The 23,177-nt window shown below is 41.8% G+C and overlaps 1 protein-coding gene and 1 pseudogene across 1 annotated transcript; one reads left to right on the top strand and one right to left on the bottom strand.

The window, feature by feature from the left end:
* Positions 1 to 4,655: 4,655 nt before the first annotated feature.
* Positions 4,656 to 7,731, top strand: LOC143588238 (multiple C2 domain and transmembrane region protein 14 pseudogene; annotated as a pseudogene).
* A 114-nt stretch (positions 7,732 to 7,845) lies between these two features.
* Positions 7,846 to 10,954, bottom strand: LOC143594954 (alkaline/neutral invertase A, mitochondrial-like). The gene is made up of 6 exons (XM_077074149.1): positions 10,383 to 10,954; positions 9,579 to 9,738; positions 9,274 to 9,485; positions 8,700 to 9,193; positions 8,398 to 8,446; positions 7,846 to 8,327 (listed from the first exon to the last, which is right to left on the bottom strand). Exons 1-6 carry the CDS (start codon positions 10,935 to 10,937, stop codon positions 8,001 to 8,003), a joined length of 1,797 nt encoding a protein of 598 aa, XP_076930264.1. The 5' UTR covers positions 10,938 to 10,954; the 3' UTR covers positions 7,846 to 8,000.
* Between the last annotated feature and the right edge of the window lie 12,223 nt (positions 10,955 to 23,177).

Below are 23,177 nucleotides of genomic sequence, written 5' to 3'. Positions count from 1 at the left end.
TCACGAATCACTGAGGTAACACCTGGGGGTTTTTCCCTAGAAAATGTCACGGCACCAACCGATCCCACTCCCACAAACATGGGACGTGCCTTTAGCATCGGAAGGTTCCAATTTGGGTCAAAAACGAATTACGGAAGAGACTCACCGGAAACGGCCAAAATTGGATCTGGAAAATGATTCAGGCAATTCTGATATCACGGGATCTCATCAACGTAATTCTAGATCCAGAGGAGCATTAACTCCTGAGGAGTGGCTCCACGTACAACAACAAAGTTTGGTGGCTGAATACGAGCGAAGAAAACGTAATGAACGACTTCACGCTCGCACTTTGGATTATGAGGAATCTCCTAGGAGATCTCCTTCCCCTCCACCAACAGTGAGAGGAAGTGAGATTCGTTACAGCTAACAGGCGGAGCCAGAATTTGGCGAATTACCGAGGCTACGCCCTCGTCCTCGCATAGACATACGGATACCATCCTATTTGGACGAGTTTGATAGTTATGATTCATCTTATCACCCGGGAGATTACAGTATGTATACCGGGGATAGTAGGATGAGCTCACAGGCGAGAAGCAGTCGCCCGCATGACATAGTCCGCCACACCGAGTACCATAGCAATGCTGAACGAGACTTTACCAAACCATACCGCCCGGCGGCTTTCGCCGAAAAATCAAAATTTATAGCGAGCATTGCCACATCATCCTTTCCTGTTAATGCTAAAATACCTAAATCGGTAGGTAAATACAATGGTATGACTAATCCAAGCGATCATCTCCAGAACTTTGTGGCGGTAGGTGGTGTTAGTGGTTGGACGCTTCCCTATTGGTGTCACATTTTCGCATTGACACTAACAGGGGCAGCAAGTGAGTGGTTTGAAAAGTTACCTGATGGTGAAATTTCTAGCTGGGACGATTTGGTGAAAAAATTTTCTCAGCAGTTCAGTCAGCAGAAGATACATACGCGGGACCAATCAGAAATTTTAGATGTCATTCGGCGCGATAACGAGTCTATAGAAGATTTTTTCACCAGGTTCAACGATGAGAGCCTGAACATCGGTGGAATTAGTAAAGACATGCTTCGGGGCGCCTTCCGCAAAAACGTCAGATGTGATGACTTAGTCCGCACACTTACTGGCAAAGATGGAATGCCAAAAGAGTGGGACGATCTCATGACTGCAGCAAATGTGTATGCGAACACTGAGAAAACATTGAAAAGTGGTAACTCAAAGCAAAAATTTAAAGTCGAGTTTTAAACTCCGAGACCAAATAGACAGGCGAAAGGTCCTATCTGGTCGAGACTTCAGCCAAGTACGGAAGCATCAAAACCATTTGATGCGCGATCCCTCATAGGCAACAAAAACAAAGTGGGACCCTCGAACCGAGGTCCCAATAATTGGACTCCTCTTTCAAAGAATCCCACCGAAATTCTCACTACGGAGAATGTGAATTTTAGAAAACCGCAGCCACTGACGAGAAGGTCATTCCTTGACCCGAAAAACCATTGTTCGTATCATGATGACATTGGTCATAATACGAATGAGTGCAGAACATTAAAATATGAAATTGAAGCGGCTGTAAAGTCTGGAAAACTTGGACACCTGGTAAAAGGTGGGAAACCTGACAATGGTAAAGCTCCCGCACGGGATATCCAAGGCCCAAGTAAAAAGCAAGTCAGAGATTTAAACGTCCATATGATACAAGGTGGGTACACTACAAGGAAAGAGAGGAAGGAGTCTGATGATGAGGACTGGAAGAATGAGCCAATGATCTTTCCTCGTATCAAGGGGGGCCCGAATAACAAAAACCCCTTGATCATCACTGCGCAATTCGGACACTACCGTTCCCAATACGTCTTCTTCGACACCGGTAGTACTTCCGACATTATGTATGAATAATGTTTTGAATAGCTTGACGAGAAAGATAAGGAAAGATTAAAACCCATCCACGCTCCAGTATCGGGGTTCGGAGGGGAAATAATGCATCCGCGAGGTGTAATTTCATTCCCAGTCACCTTAAGTGATGGAATTCAGTCTAGGACCGAGGAAGTCGAATTTTTTGTTCTGCCAGCAACATCAAAACATGACATTATTCTTGGACGAGAAGCGATTGGTGACTTAAATGCTCATCCGTCCACAGCACACGGTGCAGTAGGAGTTCCAACTTGCACTGGCATAGCAATAATTTATGTTAATCGGCACTGCTTTGCAACCGAGAGCTCAAAACCAAGCAAAATTCCAAAACAAACTGTGAAGACTGAACCAGAGAAATGGGTTTCGTACAAAAAATTTCCTGATCAAACTGTAACAATAGGACCTGCTATTTCCGAGATAGTGCGGACCTTCTTGAAACAGTTATTATCAAAGAATATTGATGTTTTTGCATGGCAACCCGCGGATATGACCGGTGTTCCGAGGAACATTACGGAACACAAATTAAGGGTAAACCCGTTGTTTACGCCAATTGTTTAGAAACAACGTAAGATGGGTCCGGAACAAACAAAAGCAATGAATGAGCAAGTCCAGGACCTCTTACAAGCTGGAATCATCCGCCCAATTCGTTATCAGACCTGGGTTGCTAATCGAGTTATTGTCCCCAAAAGCAATAGGTCATGGCGGATGTGTATCGATTTCAAATATCTAAATAAAGCGTGTCCCAAAGATTGTTATCAAAGAATATTGATGTTTTTGCATGGCAACCCGCGGATATGACCGGTATTCCGAGGAACATTACGAAACACAAATTAAGGGTAAACCCGTTGTTTACGCCAATTGTTCAGAAACAACGTAAGATGGGTCCGGAACAAACAAAAGCAATGAATGAGCAAGTCCAGGACCTCTTACAAGCTGGAATCATTCCCCCAATTCGTTATCAGACCTGGGTTGCTAATCCAGTTATTGTCCCCAAAAGCAATGGGTCATGGCGGATGTGTATCGATTTCAAAGATCTAAATAAAGCGTGTCGATTGTTATCCCTTACCTGAAATAGATCTCAAGGTTGATGTTGTGGCACCATTCAAATTCAAATGCTTCTTGGATGCCGACAAGGGCACCTTTTGCTACAAAATGATGTCTTTCGGACTGAAAAATGCGGGAGCCACATATCAACGATTAATGGACATAGCGTTCAAAGATCAAATTGGCCGAAATTTAGAAGTGTATATGGATGATCTCGTAATAAAAAGTGTTGAGGAAGACCAGATGTTGAGAGATATTGAAGAGACGTTCGAAACCTTGAAAGGTATCAACATGAAGCTGAATCCGGCTAAGTGCTCATTTGGAATGGAAGAAGGAAAGTTTTTGGGAGTGATTGTCACGGATGCGGGCTTCAAAACTAACCCAGATAAAGTTCAAGCTATAGCCCGCATGCCTTCTCAATCTTCCCTCAAGGAAGTTCAGACACTCAATGGTCGACTGGTTGCTTTGAATAGTTTTTTTGGCAAATCATGCAGCCAAGTCCCATCCTTTCATCTCAACTCTAAGGAATTGCCTCAAGAAAAGACAATTTAAATGGACCGCGGAAGCAGAACAAGCTTTCTTGGAGGTTAAAAAATGTTTGATGGAACTCCCAACGTTAACAGCACCTCGTGCGGGAGAACCTTTGACGTTATACCTATCAGCTTCAGACATTGCTATTGGGGTCGTCCTTCTGACAGATCGCAAGAACGTTCAGACACCGATTTACTACGTCAGCAGAACACTATCGGATCCAGAAACAAGATATTCCATGCTAGAAAAACTGGTTTTGGCACTGGTCTATGCTGCACGACGCCTCCGCAGGTACTTTCAAGGGCACCCCATCAATGTCTTAACTGGATACAAGCTCAAAAACGTTCTCAGCAAGCCAGAATTGTCTGGGCGACTGGCCAAATGGGCCATCAAGCTAGGTTAACACGCAATAGAATACAAACCTAGGCCAGCAATCAAAGGGCAAGTGTTGGCGGACTTCGTGACAGAAGTCCCGCATCACAAAGAAAAAGAATGTTTGATTGAGCAACAACCCCAGGTTTTAAAATACAGATAAGTGATTTTACTGTTTATCAACTTAATTATTTTCAGTTTAAAGCATATAAATTTAATTTTGAAACTAATAAACTATTTTACAATATGTTTTGTTTTTTTTTTCTTTTGAGCAACCAAGAATTATCTAAATGGATTGCTGACGAAATTCAATAAAGGCCAACACTTGTGAACACTCGTTTGAAGGTAAGATAGTGTGGTGAGGTAAAACCCGATCAGTTCAAGGATTAAACTAGTGATCACCGCCTATTCACCTATTGTCTTGTTATCATCCGGTTCCGCCGAAACTAGATAGTAAAGGCATGAATCAAACCTACGTTTCTTAAAACACACTAGGAGTCTCCCTTACCATTTCACAGCCAGTTTATTTTATTGATAGTTTGATATTACAATGATCAAGATACAAAATGCTGCATGAAACATGAGAATATTATAAATAACTATGAGTATTTTGATTATGAATAATATAAAAAGAAAAACAAACCCAACGGTCACATTTGCAGTCATTTTCACATGACCCCTTGTACTTTATTACTTTGTAATCTTCTTCTCTCCCCCCTTCTTAAACCCACCCTTGACACCTTTTCCCTCAAATCCACAGTTGTCTCAATCTTTCTTTCTTCAATCAAACCCACCAATTTCAATTTCAAATTGTTGAACCTTGAAGAAAATGAGTAACCGAAAGCTAATGGTGGAGGTTTGCAATGCCAAGAATTTGATGCCTAAAGACGGCCAAGGAACAGCGAGCGCCTACGTGATCGTTGATTTCGATGGCCAGCGGAAGCGGACTAAGACAATTTCCAGAGATCTGAACCCGCAGTGGGACGAGAAGATCGAGTTTCTGGTACACGATGTGGCCGCAATGGGGACCGAGATTCTCGAGCACAATGTGTATAACGATAATAAGAAAACCGGCAAACGGAGTACGTTTCTCGGCAAGGTTAAGATTGCTGGTAGTAGTTTTCCCCACTCTGGATCAGAGGCGTTGGTTTATTATCCGTTGGAGAAGCGGAGTGTGTTCTCGCAGATTAAAGGCGAAATCGGGATTAAGATTTGTTATGTTGATGAAGAACCTGTTATGGCTGCAGAGGAAAAAAAGCCTGATGCAGCCGAAACTCCTCCTCCGGTGGAGACCGAAGAAAAGGAAAAGCCACAGGAGGAGAAAAAGCCCGAGGAGGAGGAGGGGAAAGCCGAAGAAAAAACGGTGGTAGAAGAAAATAAGAAAGCTGAAAAGTCTGAGGATCAAAAGGAAGAGGAGGCGCCCGCTCCAGCCACAGAAACAAATCCGGCTGTTACGCCTCCTCCTGTGGAGAATGCGGCTATAGCTCAGTCGCCTAAACCAAAGCAGCTGGATGAGAGCCTCCAACTAGTCAGGCAACCATCAAATTTGGATTCTGATGTGGTTACGCTTTCGGGTCATCATCATCATCGGGGAATGAACGCATTCGATCTGGTGGATCGGATGCCGTTTCTGTATGTTAGGATTGTAAGGGCGAAACGAGTCGACAACAAATCAGATGATTCAACGGTTTACTACGCGAAGCTGGCAATGGGAACTCATAGTATCACCACCAATGCACAAGGCGAAGCCAAAGCTTGGGATCAAGTGTTTGCATTTGACAAAGAAGGTTTGAACTCAACTTCTTTACAAGTTTCTGTTTTTGATCGGAAGAAGACAGTGTTAGAAGATGGGAAAGAAGAAGTTACCGAAACTTGTTTAGGATCGGTGTCGTTTGAGTTGCCCGAAGTCCCTAAACGAGTGCCTCCGGATAGCCCTTTAGCGCCACAGTGGTACACTCTCGAAGGCTCACCCGAAAATGTTCCAGTGACTGATGTTATGCTCGCGGTTTGGTTAGGTACGCAGGCCGACGAGGCGTTTCAAGAGGCGTGGCAATCGGATTCGGGTGGGTTGATACCCGAGACCCGAGCCAAGGTTTATCTCTCTCCGAAGCTGTGGTATTTGAGACTAACGGTTATTCAAACCCAAGACTTGCAGCTCGGTTCTGGACCCGAGCCTAGAGTGAAAAACCCGGAGTTGTTTGTTAAGGGTCAGCTTGGTCCGCAGCTGTTTAAGACTAACCGGACGATGGTTGGGTCGTCTGGTACTTCTTCGAATCCTACATGGAATGAAGATTTGGTTTTCGTTGCAGCCGAGCCTTTTGAGCCTTATTTGGTGATTACTGTCGAAGATGCATCCAACGGTCAAACTGTCGGGCACGCGAAGGTGCAGGTAGCTAGCATAGACAAGCGCACAGACGATCGGTCAACGCTTGGGTCAAGATGGTTTAACTTGGTTGGTGATGAGAGTAGACCGTATGCGGGTAGAATTCATGTTGGAGTTTGTTTAGAAGGCGGGTATCACGTGCTCGACGAGGCGGCTCACGTGACTAGCGACGTCCGCCCCACCGCTAAGCAACTATCAAAACCACCAATAGGGGTGCTTGAAGTCGGCATTCGGGGGGCACTAATTTGCTACCGGTGAAAACAAAGGACGGTACACGTGGCACGACTGATTCCTACGTGGTTGCCAAGTACGGGCCGAAATGGGTTCGGACCCGAACCATACTTGATCGGTTCAATCCACGGTGGAACGAGCAGTACACATGGGATGTATATGACCCGTGCACGGTGCTCACTATTGGTGTGTTTGATAACGGGCGGTACCGAATAGGGGAGGGAGATAATAAGTCGGGTAAAGATGTACGACTCGGGAAGCTTAGGGTTCGACTCTCGACACTTGACACAAACCGGGTTTACATGGGTTCGTATTCTCTAATCGTGTTGCTCCCGAATGGAGCCAAGAACATGGGTGAGATTGAGATTGCGGTTAGGTTCTCGTGTTCATCATGGATCAGTCTACTCCAAGCTTACTCGACCCCGATGCTTCCACGGATGCATTATTTGCGTCCTTTGGGTCCTATAAAACAAGATATGTTGAGACATAATGCTATGAAGATTGTGACCGCCAGACTGGCTCGGTCCGAACCTGCATTGGGTCAAGAAGTGGTTCAGTTTATGTTGGACTCGGACACTCACACTTGGAGCATGAGGAGAAGCAAGTCGAACTGGTTTCGGATAGTTAACAGCTTGTCAAAAGCAGCCACATTGGCGAGATGGCTCGACTCAATCTGCACCTGGGCTCACCCACCGACAACTGTCTTGGTCCATATACTGCTCCTGGCTATTGTCTTATGCCCACATCTAATCCTGCCCACAATTTGCTTATATGCCTTCTTGATTGTGTCGTTGAGATACCGTTACCGAATGCGGGCCCCGGTCACAATGGACCCAAGGCTCTCCCAAGTCGATTCTGTTGGACCCGACGAGCTAGATGAGGAGTTTGACGGGTTTCCAAGTTCAAGATCACCAGACCAGATCCGTATCAGGTATGACCGACTACGGGCCCTAGCGGGCCAGGCTCAGACACTGCTCGGTGACATGGCGGCTGAGGGCGAGAGACTGGAGGCGTTATGCAACTGGAGAGACCCGAGGGCAACCGGGATATTTGTGGTGGTTTGTTTGTTAGCGTCACTAGTGTTCTACATTGTGCCATTCAGGGCATTTCTGCTAGGGTGGGGATTCTTCTACATGCGCCACCCCCGGTTTCGTGGAGACATGCCGTCACTTCCGGTCAACTTTTTCCGGCGACTCCCACCGCTCTCTGATCAGATCCTATGAACCATGCCATATTTCATTTAAATGTTTTGTTTGTTTATTTATTTTGGTAGCACCTTTTAGTGCACTTCCCTTAAAATGGGATTCTTAATATATATATTTTTTATTTGCAGAAGACCAAGTACAATCATAAACTAACTTCTGTTCCAAACAACGTGCGATGCATATTACTCGGTTAACCAAACAACAACACAATATCGCGTATAATAATCCCAAATGCCCTCCAAAAACAATACTGCTATTTCTAACTTAACTTTTGTATGGTGTTTACTGTAACTGTACACAACCACCTTTGGCATCATCATCATCATCACACGAGAATCTGTGATCTGGCGGCCCCACGACGACAAACCTTCCTGCCCGTTTTGCTCAAAGCACAAACGCATATTTCAAGAAGTTCATAGTCTTCTTCCCAAAACAAAAGAGAAGCTTTTTCAGGGTTTTCCAAGAGCAATTTGGATGTCAAAAATCCAGCAATTGTCCATGTTTGGTAAAGTCTAGATTGTTTCCCTATAAACTTCCCGCTTTTGGTGTCATAATATTCGGGCCAGTGGTCAGCTTGCAATCGCTTCTCAGCAAGATCGACTGCCTTTCTTGCTAGTTCTATCCTATCCATCTTGATGCAGGCTAATGTAAACTACAATATACAAGAAACAAAAAAGAGTCAAGAAATACTTTCAGAAAATAAAAATAATGTAAAAACTTACCTGCCATAGAAGCGTGGGCCATGAACCGCCATTGTGATAAGACCACGGTCTGTAAAATATAACATAAGAGTATCAATATAACAATAATAATAATAATAATAACTTTATAAAAAGTGATTTTAGAGGTTTTATACTTTTCAAAATAGGCTTTGACCGACATTCAACCAGTTCACATATTTCGCCTTTAGTTATTTGGCCCGTTTGGATAAAAACACAACCAAAGTTGACCCATTTATAACTAACGGGTCAAAATTGCTCTCTTTAGACAATTGTTTACAAAACATATATAAAAAGAAACTCACGTGTTTTTCGGGTCACTACCGGTGATTATGCGCCACTCTTCTAATTCCAAAGCTGGGTAGACGATCTTGAGAGGCATATGGCCCACAAGATCATCCCATTTGGATTCTATCAAATTCAATATTGAATTGTTTTGTCTTGGAGTGCTCAAAGAAGAAACAATTGACCAAATGTTGCCGAGTGTAAAAAATCTAAAATCCATATGTGCAGGCTGTAGATTCCCGATCATGTAACCTCCTTTTTCGGGAATCCAATCCATTAACCAGTGAGGAATCTGTTCCGGGTAAATGTTGAACTTGTTTGTTGCTTCTGTAGAATACTCTTCAGTTTTGTATCGGTAAATTTCGTTAATTTTTTTCATATCTATCCAATAATATTCTCTAATATGAAAAGATAATGCACTAAGTCTATTGTTGATTGCCCTCACTAAATTCTTGGAGCTTTCATCTAGTGCAAGCATTTCACGCGCACATCTTAAAGCTGAGTAAAATAAGGACTGCGAAGAGGGAAAAAGTAAAAAAAAAAAGTCAAAATATAAAACTCAAAAGTTGAAAGAAAAAAGTCAAAAGAACTCACTTGGATCTCCAAAGGGTGTCCATGGATACCCATTCTTCTGTCAATCATACACGAGCCATCCGTGACTAAAAGTGACGGGAACATATCGAACCCATCCGATAAGCACAAATTTAAAATAAGTTTAATGCCCGTTTGCACATCCACCCGTTCTTGCATTGCATAATCACCCGTGATCTTGCTATAAGCCCTCAACAAGATAATCCACCATAATCCTTAAATAAAATAACTCAGGATCAATAGTCAATACAGAAACAAATGAACAAAAGTTACAAGAACCATAATGCCAATAAAAAATTAGACTATACCCGAGTCAACCGGTGCAACGCGACCTATAGCCGATTCCCCAAAATCAGGGTCTAAAACTTCTTCTACTTTTGTATCATCAAGTGGCACAGTTCTTATTTTGAAACTCGCAGGCATTAGCCCCTGTCCAGGACTGTAGCAGTCAACTGTTTTCTCCCAACTCTTGAAAAACAACAAAGGGGCATTAATGGAAGTGTAAATGATTATGATTTTGATAGCTTTGGTAACTTCACAGTAAAAGATTTATCAGAAATGTAATGGGTATGTAAATTACTGACCAAGATCCAATATTGAATCAGTAACATACAATCAATCAATCCAATAAAAATAAGATTTTCATACCAATATTTGTAGTGGTGCAAACGAACTCACGACCTACTCAATATCGGATAGATAAAAAAACTCAAAACGAGCCGAGCCCAAACCTCAAATAAAGCTCATTTAGTTATCGAGATCGAGCCTTGTATTGTAAGCCGTTTATGCACCCTTAATAAGCTTTGTGTATTTTTAAGTTTGACCTCTTTTGAACTTCTATGTACTAATTTCACACTTGTACAGCGAGCTCGAGCCAAGCATTGGCTCGCTTAAGTTACTACTATAAGAGCTCGAGCCGAACTTAGGTTCATTTAAGGCTTTTCTCATTTAATATAAAAATAAACAAACTGAGCCGGAGCTTGAAAAGACAACTAACGAGCCAAGCTCGGGCTCGTTTACACCCTTAAAGTTAATGATGAAGATCTCATCTAAAATGAATAATAATAATAATAATAATAGAGAGAATTCATGAATAAAAATAGAATTTTAACCTGCAACTGCAAAGTATGCAACAGAAAGTTTCTAACAATCTCTCCTTGTCCCTTCAACAGAAAAGCCAAAGCAGAAGGCACAAAATCCCTAATAAAAACCTGATCATAATTCAGCGGCACCTTATCTCCGGGATCATTCGCAGCCAGCGTCCCGACCGGGTTACCACAGTAGGTCACCACCGCCTCCCTCAACAACCTCCACGCCTCTTTCTCAGCCTCAGATTCCAATTTCTCAGCTTTTGCATCCTTTATCCCACTTTCTTGACCTTCCAGTTTTACCCCTACAGTTTCTCCGCCCAACTTACCGTAAACACTTTGGAAATTTGATGATTCATTTACACGGGTGGGTTCTAAAGTAGTTGAATAATTAGCAACGTAATTGGCTTTGATACTATTATTATAACATGTGGCCGGAAACCCCCATTTTGGATTAAATACAGACAAGGGTTTCTGGATTGCAGAGTTGTTGAGAATTGGGGGTTTGGTGAATACGGGTCGGGTTTGGATTAGGAGGGTGTAACCCAACTTCAATTGGTGAATCTTGATGCCGTTCATGGATAAATAAATAAATAAATAAATAAACTATGTAAGTAAAATGAATGATCCTTTTTGGATGAAGCTTTTATTGGTGTATTGTTGGGGATTTGCAAGTAGGTGACTTGAGGGAGAAGAATGCAGTCTTTGGGATTTTTTAAACAATTATCAACTTACCAATTTTATAATGGGGGGATCTCTTCAAACTTATTTTTTTATTTATTTATTTTTTTTTTTGAACAGCCAAATACATTAATATTTTACAAACCACCTATAGTTGGGATTGAACCCATAACCACCACTTTGAAACTTTAATTAATTAAAGTTATCTCTAATACTCTAGTTATGGGCAAAAGTAATATCAAGATTTTAAGAGATTTAAAATTTGCAAACATGATACAAGTTTAAAGATGGTCAAAAGAGCCATTGTAACATCAAATATCACGTGTCTTTGAATTTTAATTATAATAGTTACAATTTTTACCCTTTAACTTTACTTATTTTTTTGTTAATATTCAAACTTTTTACATGATTACCACCTCATCTTTAATCCTCAATTTGATAACTTTATTTACCTTTTTATCTTCTTCTATATTTTTAAACATATTATGTCATAAAAAAACAAGGTTACCGTTGCGATGAGCTCATTTTTGTCGACGTTCCAATATATAAAAATTGCAAAACCGATGGGTAGATTTTAATGTACAAGTCAATGATGCATTAAAGTACAAATTACCGAAGCGTATTTTATTTTGGGTGAAATTTAGACCGCTGGACTTTTATTCTACCGGTTCATGATGGTACCTGTTCCCTCCAAACTCCAAATCCTTTTTCATACCCGCGTCACCGGTAACTTCCATTAAGGGCGGTCGTTTTGATTTTTGAATCAAATAACAATTCCCAACATCTGTCACGACAAAATCATCAAGAGAATCGCCGGATTATGCTCCCGAAGTTAAATTGCTGTCGTGGCTAGCTAGCTTCCCAATTCGATCCATGTCCCTGATTTGAATGTACCTCTCCTAGCATTTTACATTCGCATTTGCGTACATAACCTGGTCACAATTTCTCAAGAGAAAATCCAAGTTGCCACCACCATCGCCAATGATTTTCGACTCAAAGTCCCGATTGTCGCTCCCAAGGTTGTCACTTTCACACTTTGTTCTTCGTATTTTGTTCGTGTTTCATATTCTGTATTAAGTAATTTATCAATATGCAAGAGAATTCAAGTCTACAAAGTAAATAATAATCTGTGTCTTAATGTGATTCTTTATTACTATGGTTTGTTTAATTGAGATTGATGATGTATAATTTTATGAACTTTGATATCTTATACCAGGAGTTCGGATGTGTGCTTACTAAATTAGAGATTTTTGTTATTTGAGGATTCTCAATATCACCATACATTTATTTTAACAATCTGTTTTCTACTTCTACAAATTTGGTTACTTTTTTTTAAGTACTCAAAAAGTAGTTAAATTGAAAGTTCGTATGTATAATCTTTGGCTTAATGTTCAGACTCAATCGATTCTGGATATTGTCTTCGAGTTTAGGAATGAATGTGGCTTGAAACTAACAATGTTTATAGAAATGAAAGTACAACCATATATGAAGGCATTATACATAATCACAATTGGTAGTAAATAATGAAAGAATATTGAATAAAATTGGTGGTGATGATGCAACTAGAAGAATATAATGCATAAAAGCTAGGAGGACTATCATGGACAAGAGGTGTGAAAATGGTAACAATTTTTACATTTGTATAAATTTTAAAAATTCTTTTTCTTTTTAAGGGTAAAATTTTAAAATTTCTTTAGCTTGACTAACTTAATAAAGAGTAAATTATCTAAAGCAATAATATTAGAAAATTATAATTTAGCTTGATTAGATTCAGCTTGGAAACATTAATTTGACTAATAAGCATTCAAGTTAATCAAACATTGAAGTATTCTAATAATGGTAGCTATGAGAGCTATTACATCAATGTTTCCTGTATCTTCCCCAAAACCTCACTATTGGGCTAAGACATCTAATAAACTTGGAGGTGAACCAGGTAGTGTTGATATGCGTAGAATCAAGACAACATCTGTTAAATTCTGGTGGTATGCAAGTTAAGGGTAACACACATGCTCGTACTGAGGTAAATAGGAGTAGAGCGTGTTTCATGAATGGCTATAAAACTCTTTTGGGTGTGAAACTTTGGCTTATGCAAATCAGTTTTATTCACACATGTGCAACAAATAAGGTTTTTATGAGTTATATAATTATATTTTTTTTTATCTTTTGTATGTCCATATAATATTTACTATGCAATATTATTTCATCAAGCTGCTATCATAACTGTCACGGATGCAGATGCCACCTCAGCACTGCAAAAGAGAAGGGCGGCTACAACAAATGACATTTTCAAGTTCACATGGAACGAGAGATGTACACAAGCCTGTTCTCTTCACTTTTTTCCTTTATTTTTTAATATGTTAGCTCAGCATTGCACTAATGCATTTTGAGCAATTCCATGGACACAAAAGTATGATAAAAGCCAGTTATGCAGGCTCGGAGTATGTGAACCGTGCTGATGATGGCGACATCTCTTGAAAGCACAATTTTGTAAATTGTAACCTTATGGTAATGGAACCTATGTATATAAGTTTATTTATTTATTAATGATTTCACACACACACATTTATGTATTTATTTTAAGTGGGCTGTAGTTTAAGAAATTAAGTTTTGTAGGCGAGACCAAGGACTTTTGAAAGCGTGTGTTGGAGAGAAGCGTAAGTTGAAGACACCCCCTAGAATGGGATAAGGAGAGCGGGCTCGCTACCTAAACTCCCGGGTAAAACTTTCTTTCAGGTTAGGTTGGGCTGCTTTAAGCCTCTTAACTTTTATTCATTGTTTGTTTTGCAGCCTTATTGGATCTGATAGTTTTCTAAACAAATATTATTCCGATTCCTACACAGGTGGAGCCACACTTGTATTTGACACGAAGGTTGTTGCAGTTAATGAGAAAGGCGGTTGGAGGAGACAATGACAAAACTGAGCCATGATCTTAACGAAGTCTGATGGTAGTACTATCGACTGAATTCGAATCAGGCATCTTAGACAAAATCAAATAATGAGCTGTTTAACTCAAATAACGTTGTCTTCGACAATTTTTGTTTCTTTTACACTATGTGTTTGGTTCATTATGAGAGCAAGGGTTGAAGTCTGATGGTAGTACTATGCTTGATCTCCAATGAATTAAACATGCAATAATCAAGCTAAGGAAACGGCTCAAATGTGTAAAACGGGTCCAATGCAAAAGAGAAGGGTTTCATGGTATTTTTTACCATATTGGCCGAAAACTTTAGGCATATTGGTTGCCCCTTGGTTTTTCAAGATTGTACCATAACATGCATGTGGAAATCTGGAAAAATTAAGTCATTTGGATGACAAATTTTTTTTGGATAGAATCTGGGTTTTCAGCTCTGGCCGAAAAATCCCAGACCCATGTTCTCGATTGGACCGAGAACTAAAGGTTCTCGGTTAACCAGAAACTCATGTTCTCGGTTCTTTGTCTTGGCCGAGAACTTTGGGTTCTCGGCTGACCGAGCATTCCGGGCCGAAAACTCTGAAGCTTTGGCTTCTTGGCCGAGAACTCTATGTTATCTGTTTCTGGCCAAGAACTTATGGGTCAAAGGGGAACCATTTTGGTCAAAGGTTGACCTGCTTATTTGGATGTTCATAACCTAGCCATGATCTTGTGTATATTGAAGTGATGTGTTGTGATTTATTCATTTGGTTGTAATATTCTTTATTCGGGATTGTATAGAGGTAGGATACCAAAAAGGCCTGAATACCCTTAAGTACCATCCACGGGTAGGAGAGGAACCCCTCATATACCACCCACGGAACACACGGATCACCCGCACAACACGGTAGAGGAAGAACATCCTTACGCCACACGCGGAAGCAACCAGGCACCCTCAGAAGTCATCCGCGGGACAAAACATCTGTCCGCCAAAATGACCGAAGGCAATGCCAACTGGACAGCTGTCATTAACTGATTACCCTCCAGAGGAATAACCACAACTGTTACTTGAAGAATACGTGACTCGCCAGCCAATGAGCGAAGGACACCTGACCAGGTTGTTATAACCGTGCACGTGGTCAGAGTGTGGTCCGTCCTATCATAAGGCAACGCGTGTTCAGGTTGTTATACCCGTGCACATGGGACGTATAGCTCAACCTATTACAAAGGGACACACGTCCAAGCGGTTATCAAGATCTTCTAGAAGAGGACAGCTGGCCCAATCACCTTCCCACATCCTTCGGCTATAAATACCGTATCAACCTGCATGAGGTATACATTCACTCACTGACACTATCACTGTACTTACTGTACTTACTTAGTACTTTCTCTCTTAAGAATGGTATTGATTCTCACGCCGGAGGGTGGTTACAGGAAGAATCCCCCTCTTGTCCTTCCCGTGACGAGACTTATAGTGTAGGTTTTGCAGGTTCCGGTCATTGGACTTTGGGAAGTTGTGCTCATACTGTGTTTGTCGTTATCATATCCTACCATGTGGACTCATTGGATCCAGGACCCATATCCGGGGATTGGATCCGTGTTTCTACAGATTGTAATATATTTATTCATTTCAAATGGTTTGTAATAATAAGTAGAATAGTTGTATTTATTTTAGTAGTTGGACGACTACCCTCAGCAGTAACGTTCGCGTCATCATCACCCGTAGCAGATGGATTCTTGCTAAGTTTCCGGGTCAAACCTACAGTTGAATGCACGACATTAGTTGAAAAACTCCCTTCGCAGAGTGATGACTCCTCACTAGACGAAAAGAGTACAATCACTCCGCTGGAAGTAATAGCAGTCACGAGTCGGGGTTGTAAAATGCCCTCACCTTTTTGAATGGATTCTTGAACATAATCCTCACCTTTAGCGTACATCGCTTTGGAAACCACAGGTTCCGAACGAAACACGGTGGGAAATTGGAAGTTGACACTCGTGCGTTCCAAAAAGGGCACATCCCTTGGATCAATTGGGCGGCGAACCATCATGCCCCCTTTATGGTCCAACAGGTATCGAAAGCGGAACCCTTACCTGTACAAACAATAATAAGAGTCAGAAATCAGACACTTCTTAATGAGAAAATTGAAGTAACACTAAGCTTACTTTTGTTGGTCTTCTCGTAATAAGGCTACAAGTCAGGGAATGGCCACAGGCGGCTCATCTTAGCACTCACCATCGCCCCCTCGTGGATAGGGCGCATGGGAGTTGGCGTGGCGGTCAATGTCATAAACCATGGAAGACCCTCATGAGCAGCGGCCAGAACCACTGGCATGGCGTCCTCCGCCTTGCGATGAGTCATTGCGAAAGGAACAACATTCTCCCGAATCCAGAAAAATTTTGGCTTCCAGCCATGAAGGCTACGGATCCATTCCGTTCCTATAACTTTCTTCCCGGTGGATGCAAAACTATACCACCCATCGCAGAAGGTCATCTTGTAGAAAATGGCAAACATGCCAACAGATGGTTCAAAATCGCGAGCTTGACAACAGAATTCGAAGTGTCAAATTCTCAACATCCCAAAAGGATGGATTTGCGATATGTGAATCCCATAGGTTGTCAAGATTGACTGGACAAATCTCGTCATCGGAATCCGGAAGTTTCCCGTTATAAAATGGTCAGCATACACAGCCATTTTCTTCGGGGGTGGACTGGTGGCAATGGAACCACTCGCTGGACGCTCTGGCTCCCACTCAGACGCTAGACCATATACGTTAACAACATCTTCATAATCCTTCTTCTTGAGGTTCACAACGACCTCATGAATGGCAGGAGCACTGTTCTTATACACAACCATCAGATTAATATGTTTGGTCAGAAATAAGAAGGAAATAAATCTCAGAAGGTTCAAGTTTTGAAGATTTAAGAGAGAAAGAGTTTGGAAACGATAAGAGTAAAATGGTCACCACGAGTGATCTATTTATACTCATCGCAATTAATGCGACTGATGGAGTGTCTGAGGAGAGAGAAACCGCGGACCGTCAGATAGTTGACACATCAGGCGGGAGATTCAAGAAAGTGCGAACAGGCTGTCAAAGGCGTCATACACGTCTTGTCTGTTGTCCCTTAAAGTTCCTCTCTCCGCCACATAATCAAAATTATCTAATTTGCATAAATTTCAAATTTCAAAAATATCTTCCAAGGATATTTTCCACAAACAATATAATATTCTTAGACAACAACAAAAAGTTTCTTTCCATTAAATCAAAGGACGATTACAAAAATATGGAAAAACAATTACAAAATACTAAATATCTAAGACCTATTCTATGGGTTTGAGGCTGCTATGTCTTCTGGAGCTTTTGGTGAAGTATCCTTAGACGAGTCGTCCTCAGACTCGTCGCCCAAATAGTTCCTCAATTGCTGTACGCCATCACTGGCTGAAGCAAACTCCGGAAGCATATTTTGTAGCGTGAAGACCAGGCCATCATGTTCCTTAATCCGCATGTCCTGCTTCTGCTTGACATCAAGGCCATGAAGCGGATGATCTCTAAAAGTGCAATTACTTTGAGCGTAGGCCATCCGTTCATTAAAACCTCTCACGCGGCCAAGCTGAGATGAGGCAGTCATCAAATTAGCAAAGCTATCAGTTAGTTCTGCACTTCCCTTGATATGACGGATGACCTGTCAAAATAAAAACATAAGGTATTTAGTATCAAAGCGTGAGATATGTAATGGACAACAAATGAGGAAAACTTACAGAGTCAAGCCCCCGAATGTGGAACCACTGACGATCTTGCTCAGCACGCTCCGCCCTGCTCTAAAGCTCCCGCATCTCGACGGACATTTTTTGATTAGCTGCAGAAGCTTCAGTGGCGCGAGATTCGGCTTCCTCACAAGCTTTCAAAAGGGAGTCATAGGCAGCTTGTATTTCAGCAGCACTTTTGTCCTTAAACTCGGCCTGCTCCCTTTTCAGCTTTAGCTCCGCTTCAAGCTCTTGAATCCGGTTGCCTTGGAAGGACATTTGGCTTTCTAAAGCCGAATTTGCATTAAGGGCTCTTGCCAAGTCTTCCTTTTTCTTTTGAGCTTTAGCGCGGGCGGCTTCAAGAATGGAATGTTGCCTTTCATAGGCTTCCTTCCATTGACGGGCAGCAGCAGCATTTCTCTCCTGTTCACCCCGAAGGGCGATTTCTGCATCCGTCTGTTTCCACTTGGCCGTACTAGCCGCCAAGAGGTGATCTATAGCTTCCTTCTTCGTAGCTTCAACAGCTCGAGAAGCTTCGCCCAGTTTCCCACCCATAGTACGCCATTCACGAAGAATTTCTTGGCTACAGGCTAAAGTGTTAGCCAGAGAAAAAGGTAAGTCAGTGTGAAGGTCGTGGCAGGAACGGTAACGCTGGTGCACCATTTCGGCAGGAGGCACACAGTGTTTAACAAAACTCATATAGGTCCCGGGATCAGAAAACCGGGACCCATTGGTAATATCCCACTGAGGGACAAACAGATCAAAATCATCCTCCAGGTTCGCATCTCCGTAATAACGAGAGCCTGAAGCCTCAAGGCAAACTGGGATTGAGGTCGATTGTTGACGAGTATTCTGTGCTGTCGCTTCCCCAGCACTCTGAGATGCTTGCCTAACCCGAAAACCTCCTTCCCCACCAGTAGTTAAAGGGGAAGAAGTAGCAAAAATTTGTGGAGGAGGACGAGACGGAGATTCGTCAGTCCTAAAACCCTCCGCATTAATGGTCAGGCCGCCCTCCTGAAAACCAGTAACAGTCCCAGTCTGAAAAAGATAGTCAAAAGAAGTATCATTCCCAGACTGAACGTTTGGCTCTTCCGCCATAGTCTTAATCGGAGGGGTAGGCGGCCTATCTTTCTTTGTCCTCTCAAGAAGAGGAGACAACTGTTTCTCAAATATGGGGGTTGGAGATGGTAACATCTCAGACACATCATCCCCAAAGATCAATGGATTTGCACAAGAAGGTCATGCTTAGATAGAAAAAACAATAAAGTACAAAAAAGAACTACATACCTTCTACCGTATCCATACGCTCAGAAAGACTATTTTGCGGTTTTTTAGGATAGTGAGTCCTCCGCTTCTTTTTTGAAGATCCTTCTCCAGCGTCCGCGGTGCTTACACCCGCATCACCCTCCTGAAAGGACAAGAAAGCCCTTTTCTTCTCCAACTCTGCCAATAGGTGCGAGACAGAGGAAAATTCAGAGGCATCGTCATCAGAGCTCCCATCTTCTTGAGTGGCGGAATCGTCACTTGATGATAGAATGGCGATCGACCCATCAGAAGTGAGGGCATTAAGTGGAGGAGGGTTTAATACATACGCACCTGATTCAAAGGTTGTGTCTGAAACTAGGGGTTCAGCTCGCACCTTTGTTGGGAAAAGGAAGCGGTCCTTGGTCTTTTCAAGAATGGGTTTATCACCCGCATCTCGGTGCTTCTACGGGTACAACCCCTGTCCTCGAAAAGAGCGTTTATCATGGAACCCCGACCTGAAAGGGAAAACACAAAGAATCAACCATCAAGTTTCAAGTAAGAGAAAAATCAAATAAAGTAACTTACGTTCGTCCAAGCCAATAAATACAGGCTCTAAAAACTCTGATGGCCATAGGCGGCTCATGCCCGCCCAGACAAGTGCTTCCTCAGGTAATGCCCGCATCGGCATCGGTTCCGACATAAGGACGCGAAACCAATCACGACCCTCATGGGCGGCCGTAACAACGTCTGGCAGTGCTCCAGTAACCGGACGTCAGACCATGGTAACGGGCACCACGTCCTCAGATATCCAAAAGAACTTGCTACGCCAATCGGTGGACCCCTTCTCGAACTCATAGCCGATGCTCGTATCGGAAAACCCTTGGCATGTGAACCAACCGTCACGACTGGCAAATCAATAAAGGTCCGGAAATCGGTCAAGATGAGGAAGCATTCCGTGTGCTGTACACACGAATTCGTAAGGGCGAATTCGCATGACGGCACGAGGATGCAACTGGGATAAATGGACCCCGTATGCACTCAGAATCTTCATGGAAAACTTTTTAATAGGAAAACGGAAATTCCCATAGGTAAAGTAATCAGAGTACACAACCATTTTGCCAGGCAGCGGTAGGCTGGCTATTGAACCAGGGGAGGGAATTCCGGTTCCCACTCCGGTGGGATACCATAAGTTTCAATCAACTTCTGGTAATCAGCCAGGTCCCAGTGAACCTCCACTTCATCAACCTTAGTCTGAACAGTCGTCATTCAAACAAGATTTGGTGAAACGGCAAACAGTTATACAAAAATCAAGTGGATAACTCAAAAGGCTCAGAAAAAAGCAAAACGATAATTCAAAATCAATGGTGATAAAACTTCAAATGGAAGATAACTCCCACTATTTATACCCATCGTAGTTAATTCGATGGGAGATGAACAGTGTAGAGAGAAAATCATCACCCAATCAAATTCGCCACGTCATGCGGGAAATTCGAAAAAGAGAAAAAGTTGCACAGTCGGGTACAATGACAGCCTTCATAAACATCCATCATCTGTTCACGCGCCTGCGAGTGGTCAACTTGTCCTTTTTTATTATTATCTATACCAACAGAAGATATTTTCTACCAAACTTTCAAGATTCAAAAACCCTCAAATACATTTAAGTCCAAAATTTCACCCGCATAAAGACTTCACGCAAATGAAACACTGGACTAGGGGGGACTTATAGAGGTAGGGTACTAAAAAAGCCCGAATACCCTTAAATACCATCCGCGGGTAGGAGAGGAACCCCTCATATACCTCCCACGGAACACACAGATCACCCGCACAACATGGTAGAGGAAGTACATCCTTACGCCACATGCGGAAGCGTCCAGGCACCCTCAGAAGTCATCCGCGGGACAAGATATTTGTCCGCCAAAATGACCGGAAGGCAATGCGAACTGGACAGCTGTCATTAACTGATTACCCTCTAGAGGAATAACCACGATTGTTACTTGAAGAATACGTGACTCGCCAGCCAATGAGCGAAGGACACCTGGCCAGGTTGTTATAACCGTGCACATGGCCAGAGTGTGGTCCGTCCTATCATAAGGCGACGTGTGTTCAGGTTGTTATACCTGTGCACATGGGACGCATAGCTCAACATATTACAAAGGGACACACGTTCAAGCGGTTATCAAGATCTTCTAGAAGAGGATAGGTGGCCCAATCACCTTCCCACATCCTTCGGCTATAAATACCTTGTCAACCTGCATGAGGTATTCATTCACTCACTGACACTATCACTGTACTTACTCTGCTTACTTAGTACTTTCTCTCTTAGGAACGGTACTGATTCTCACATCGGAGGGTGGTTACGGGAAGACCCCCTTCTTGTCCTTCCTGTGACAAGACTTACGGTGTCGATTTTGCAGGCTCCGGTCATTGGACTTTGGGAAGTTGTGCTCATATTGTGTTAGTCGTTACCATATCCTACCCTGTGGACTCATTGGATCCAGGACCCATATCCGGGGATTGGATCCGTGTTTCTTCAGATTTGTAATATATTTATTCATTTCAAATGGTTTGTAATAATAAGTAGAATAGTTGTATTTATTTTACTAGAAAAATGTATTAGGATATGTTTTGTAAAAGAAGATGCAACTACAATACCACTATGGTTGGAGCCCAAATGGAAGCCCAAATAAGAAGAAAGGATCACAACAAGAGGTGGACACTCAAAGCATATGGATGCGGAGTCAAGTGGGAGTTCATCATCACATACCTTGATTCATGCTCATCCTTTAGGAGAGACCTTGTGACACACTTGTTTCGGTCAACAAGTGTTGTCAATTTTAGGTGGCTATGTTTATGGACTTGTGATTGTTATTTATGCTTGTGTGGTTGATTTATATTTTGTCTTATCATATTTGGATATGGTTGTTAACATAAACTTGCATAAAATTGATTCCTTTAGAAATTACAATTAATAAAATTGGTTTTATTAACTTTTAATGATTTCACAATAAAATAGGTTTTATTAAAAGGAATTGTGAAAATTGGTTTTCAACTAAGTACCATACATTTGAATGCATGCAAATGGAAGGTCACCTACCCTTTTAAAACAAGTTGAACACCATCCTTTTATACGAAACTCGAATCACTTGGGAACTTGATGTGGGATAAAGGTCACCTAACCACGTTAAGGAAACTTGTGAGTTTGAGGTGGATTTACAATACTTATGGGATAAAGGTCACCTAACCACTTGTATGTGTAAACTCACACGTGTGTGTAAGTAGGACGACTTGATTTGGAAACCATGTGAATAGGGTCACCGAAGAATGGCGTACAAAGGTGTTGATTGGATTAAACATGCCAACTAAACATATGATGTTAAACCGATCCCATAAAGCTAGAAGTTGCAAAGGGTTGCAATTATCAAATGTTGACTACCTTGTTAATTTAAATAGTAGGATAAAGGTCACCTAACTACTATTTGAGTGAAACGTTGGATTCAAGATTTTAATCATTAATTGTCTTGGAGACATTAAAGGGTATTAACGATTAAAATTTATTAATGATATCGAAAATACTAAAATTGAGCTTTGTTAAATTTATAGATGGCCGCAAACAACAATGCACCAAATGCAATTATCCCACATGTGCATAATCTATCGCTAAGATCCATTCTGGATAAGGATCGTCTAAATTACAATAATTTTATGGATTGGTATCAAAACTTGAGAATTGTTCTCAAGCAAGAAAAGAAATCCTATATTTTGGACGATCCTATTCCCGATGAACCTGATGTTAATGACTTAGATGCCTATAATGATTGATTAAAATACACTGTGGATTTGGTGCAAGTTTCTTGCCTCATGTTGGGAACAATGATTCCCGAGATCCAAAAGGATTTCGAGAATCATGGGGCATATGACATGATCACCAAACTTATGGAAATGTTCCTTACTCAAGCTAGGGTGGAACGCTTCGAAACGGTTCGAGCGTTTCATGCATGTCGTATGGAAGAAAACCAATCTGTCTCATCTTATGTGCTTAAGATGGAAAGCCACATTGATCGACTTGAACGACTTAACTCTCCCGTCTCAAAAGAGTTAGCCACGGATATGATCCTTAATGGCTTAACTAAAAAGTTTGAGACAATCGTTATGTATTATAACATGAACGGATGGGACAAGAGCATTGGTGAGCTTCATGCAATGCTCAAAATAGCAGAAGCCGGAATGGGTAAAAAGGTTATACCTGTTCTTGAGATCAATG

This window comes from Bidens hawaiensis, unplaced genomic scaffold, assembly GCF_021521415.1.
Source record: "Bidens hawaiensis isolate Kalapana, Puna unplaced genomic scaffold, B.hawaiensis_p1.1 tig00000190_1, whole genome shotgun sequence".
Taxonomy (NCBI): Eukaryota; Viridiplantae; Streptophyta; class Magnoliopsida; order Asterales; family Asteraceae; genus Bidens; species Bidens hawaiensis.
This window is presented reverse-complemented; position numbering and strand designations above follow the sequence as displayed.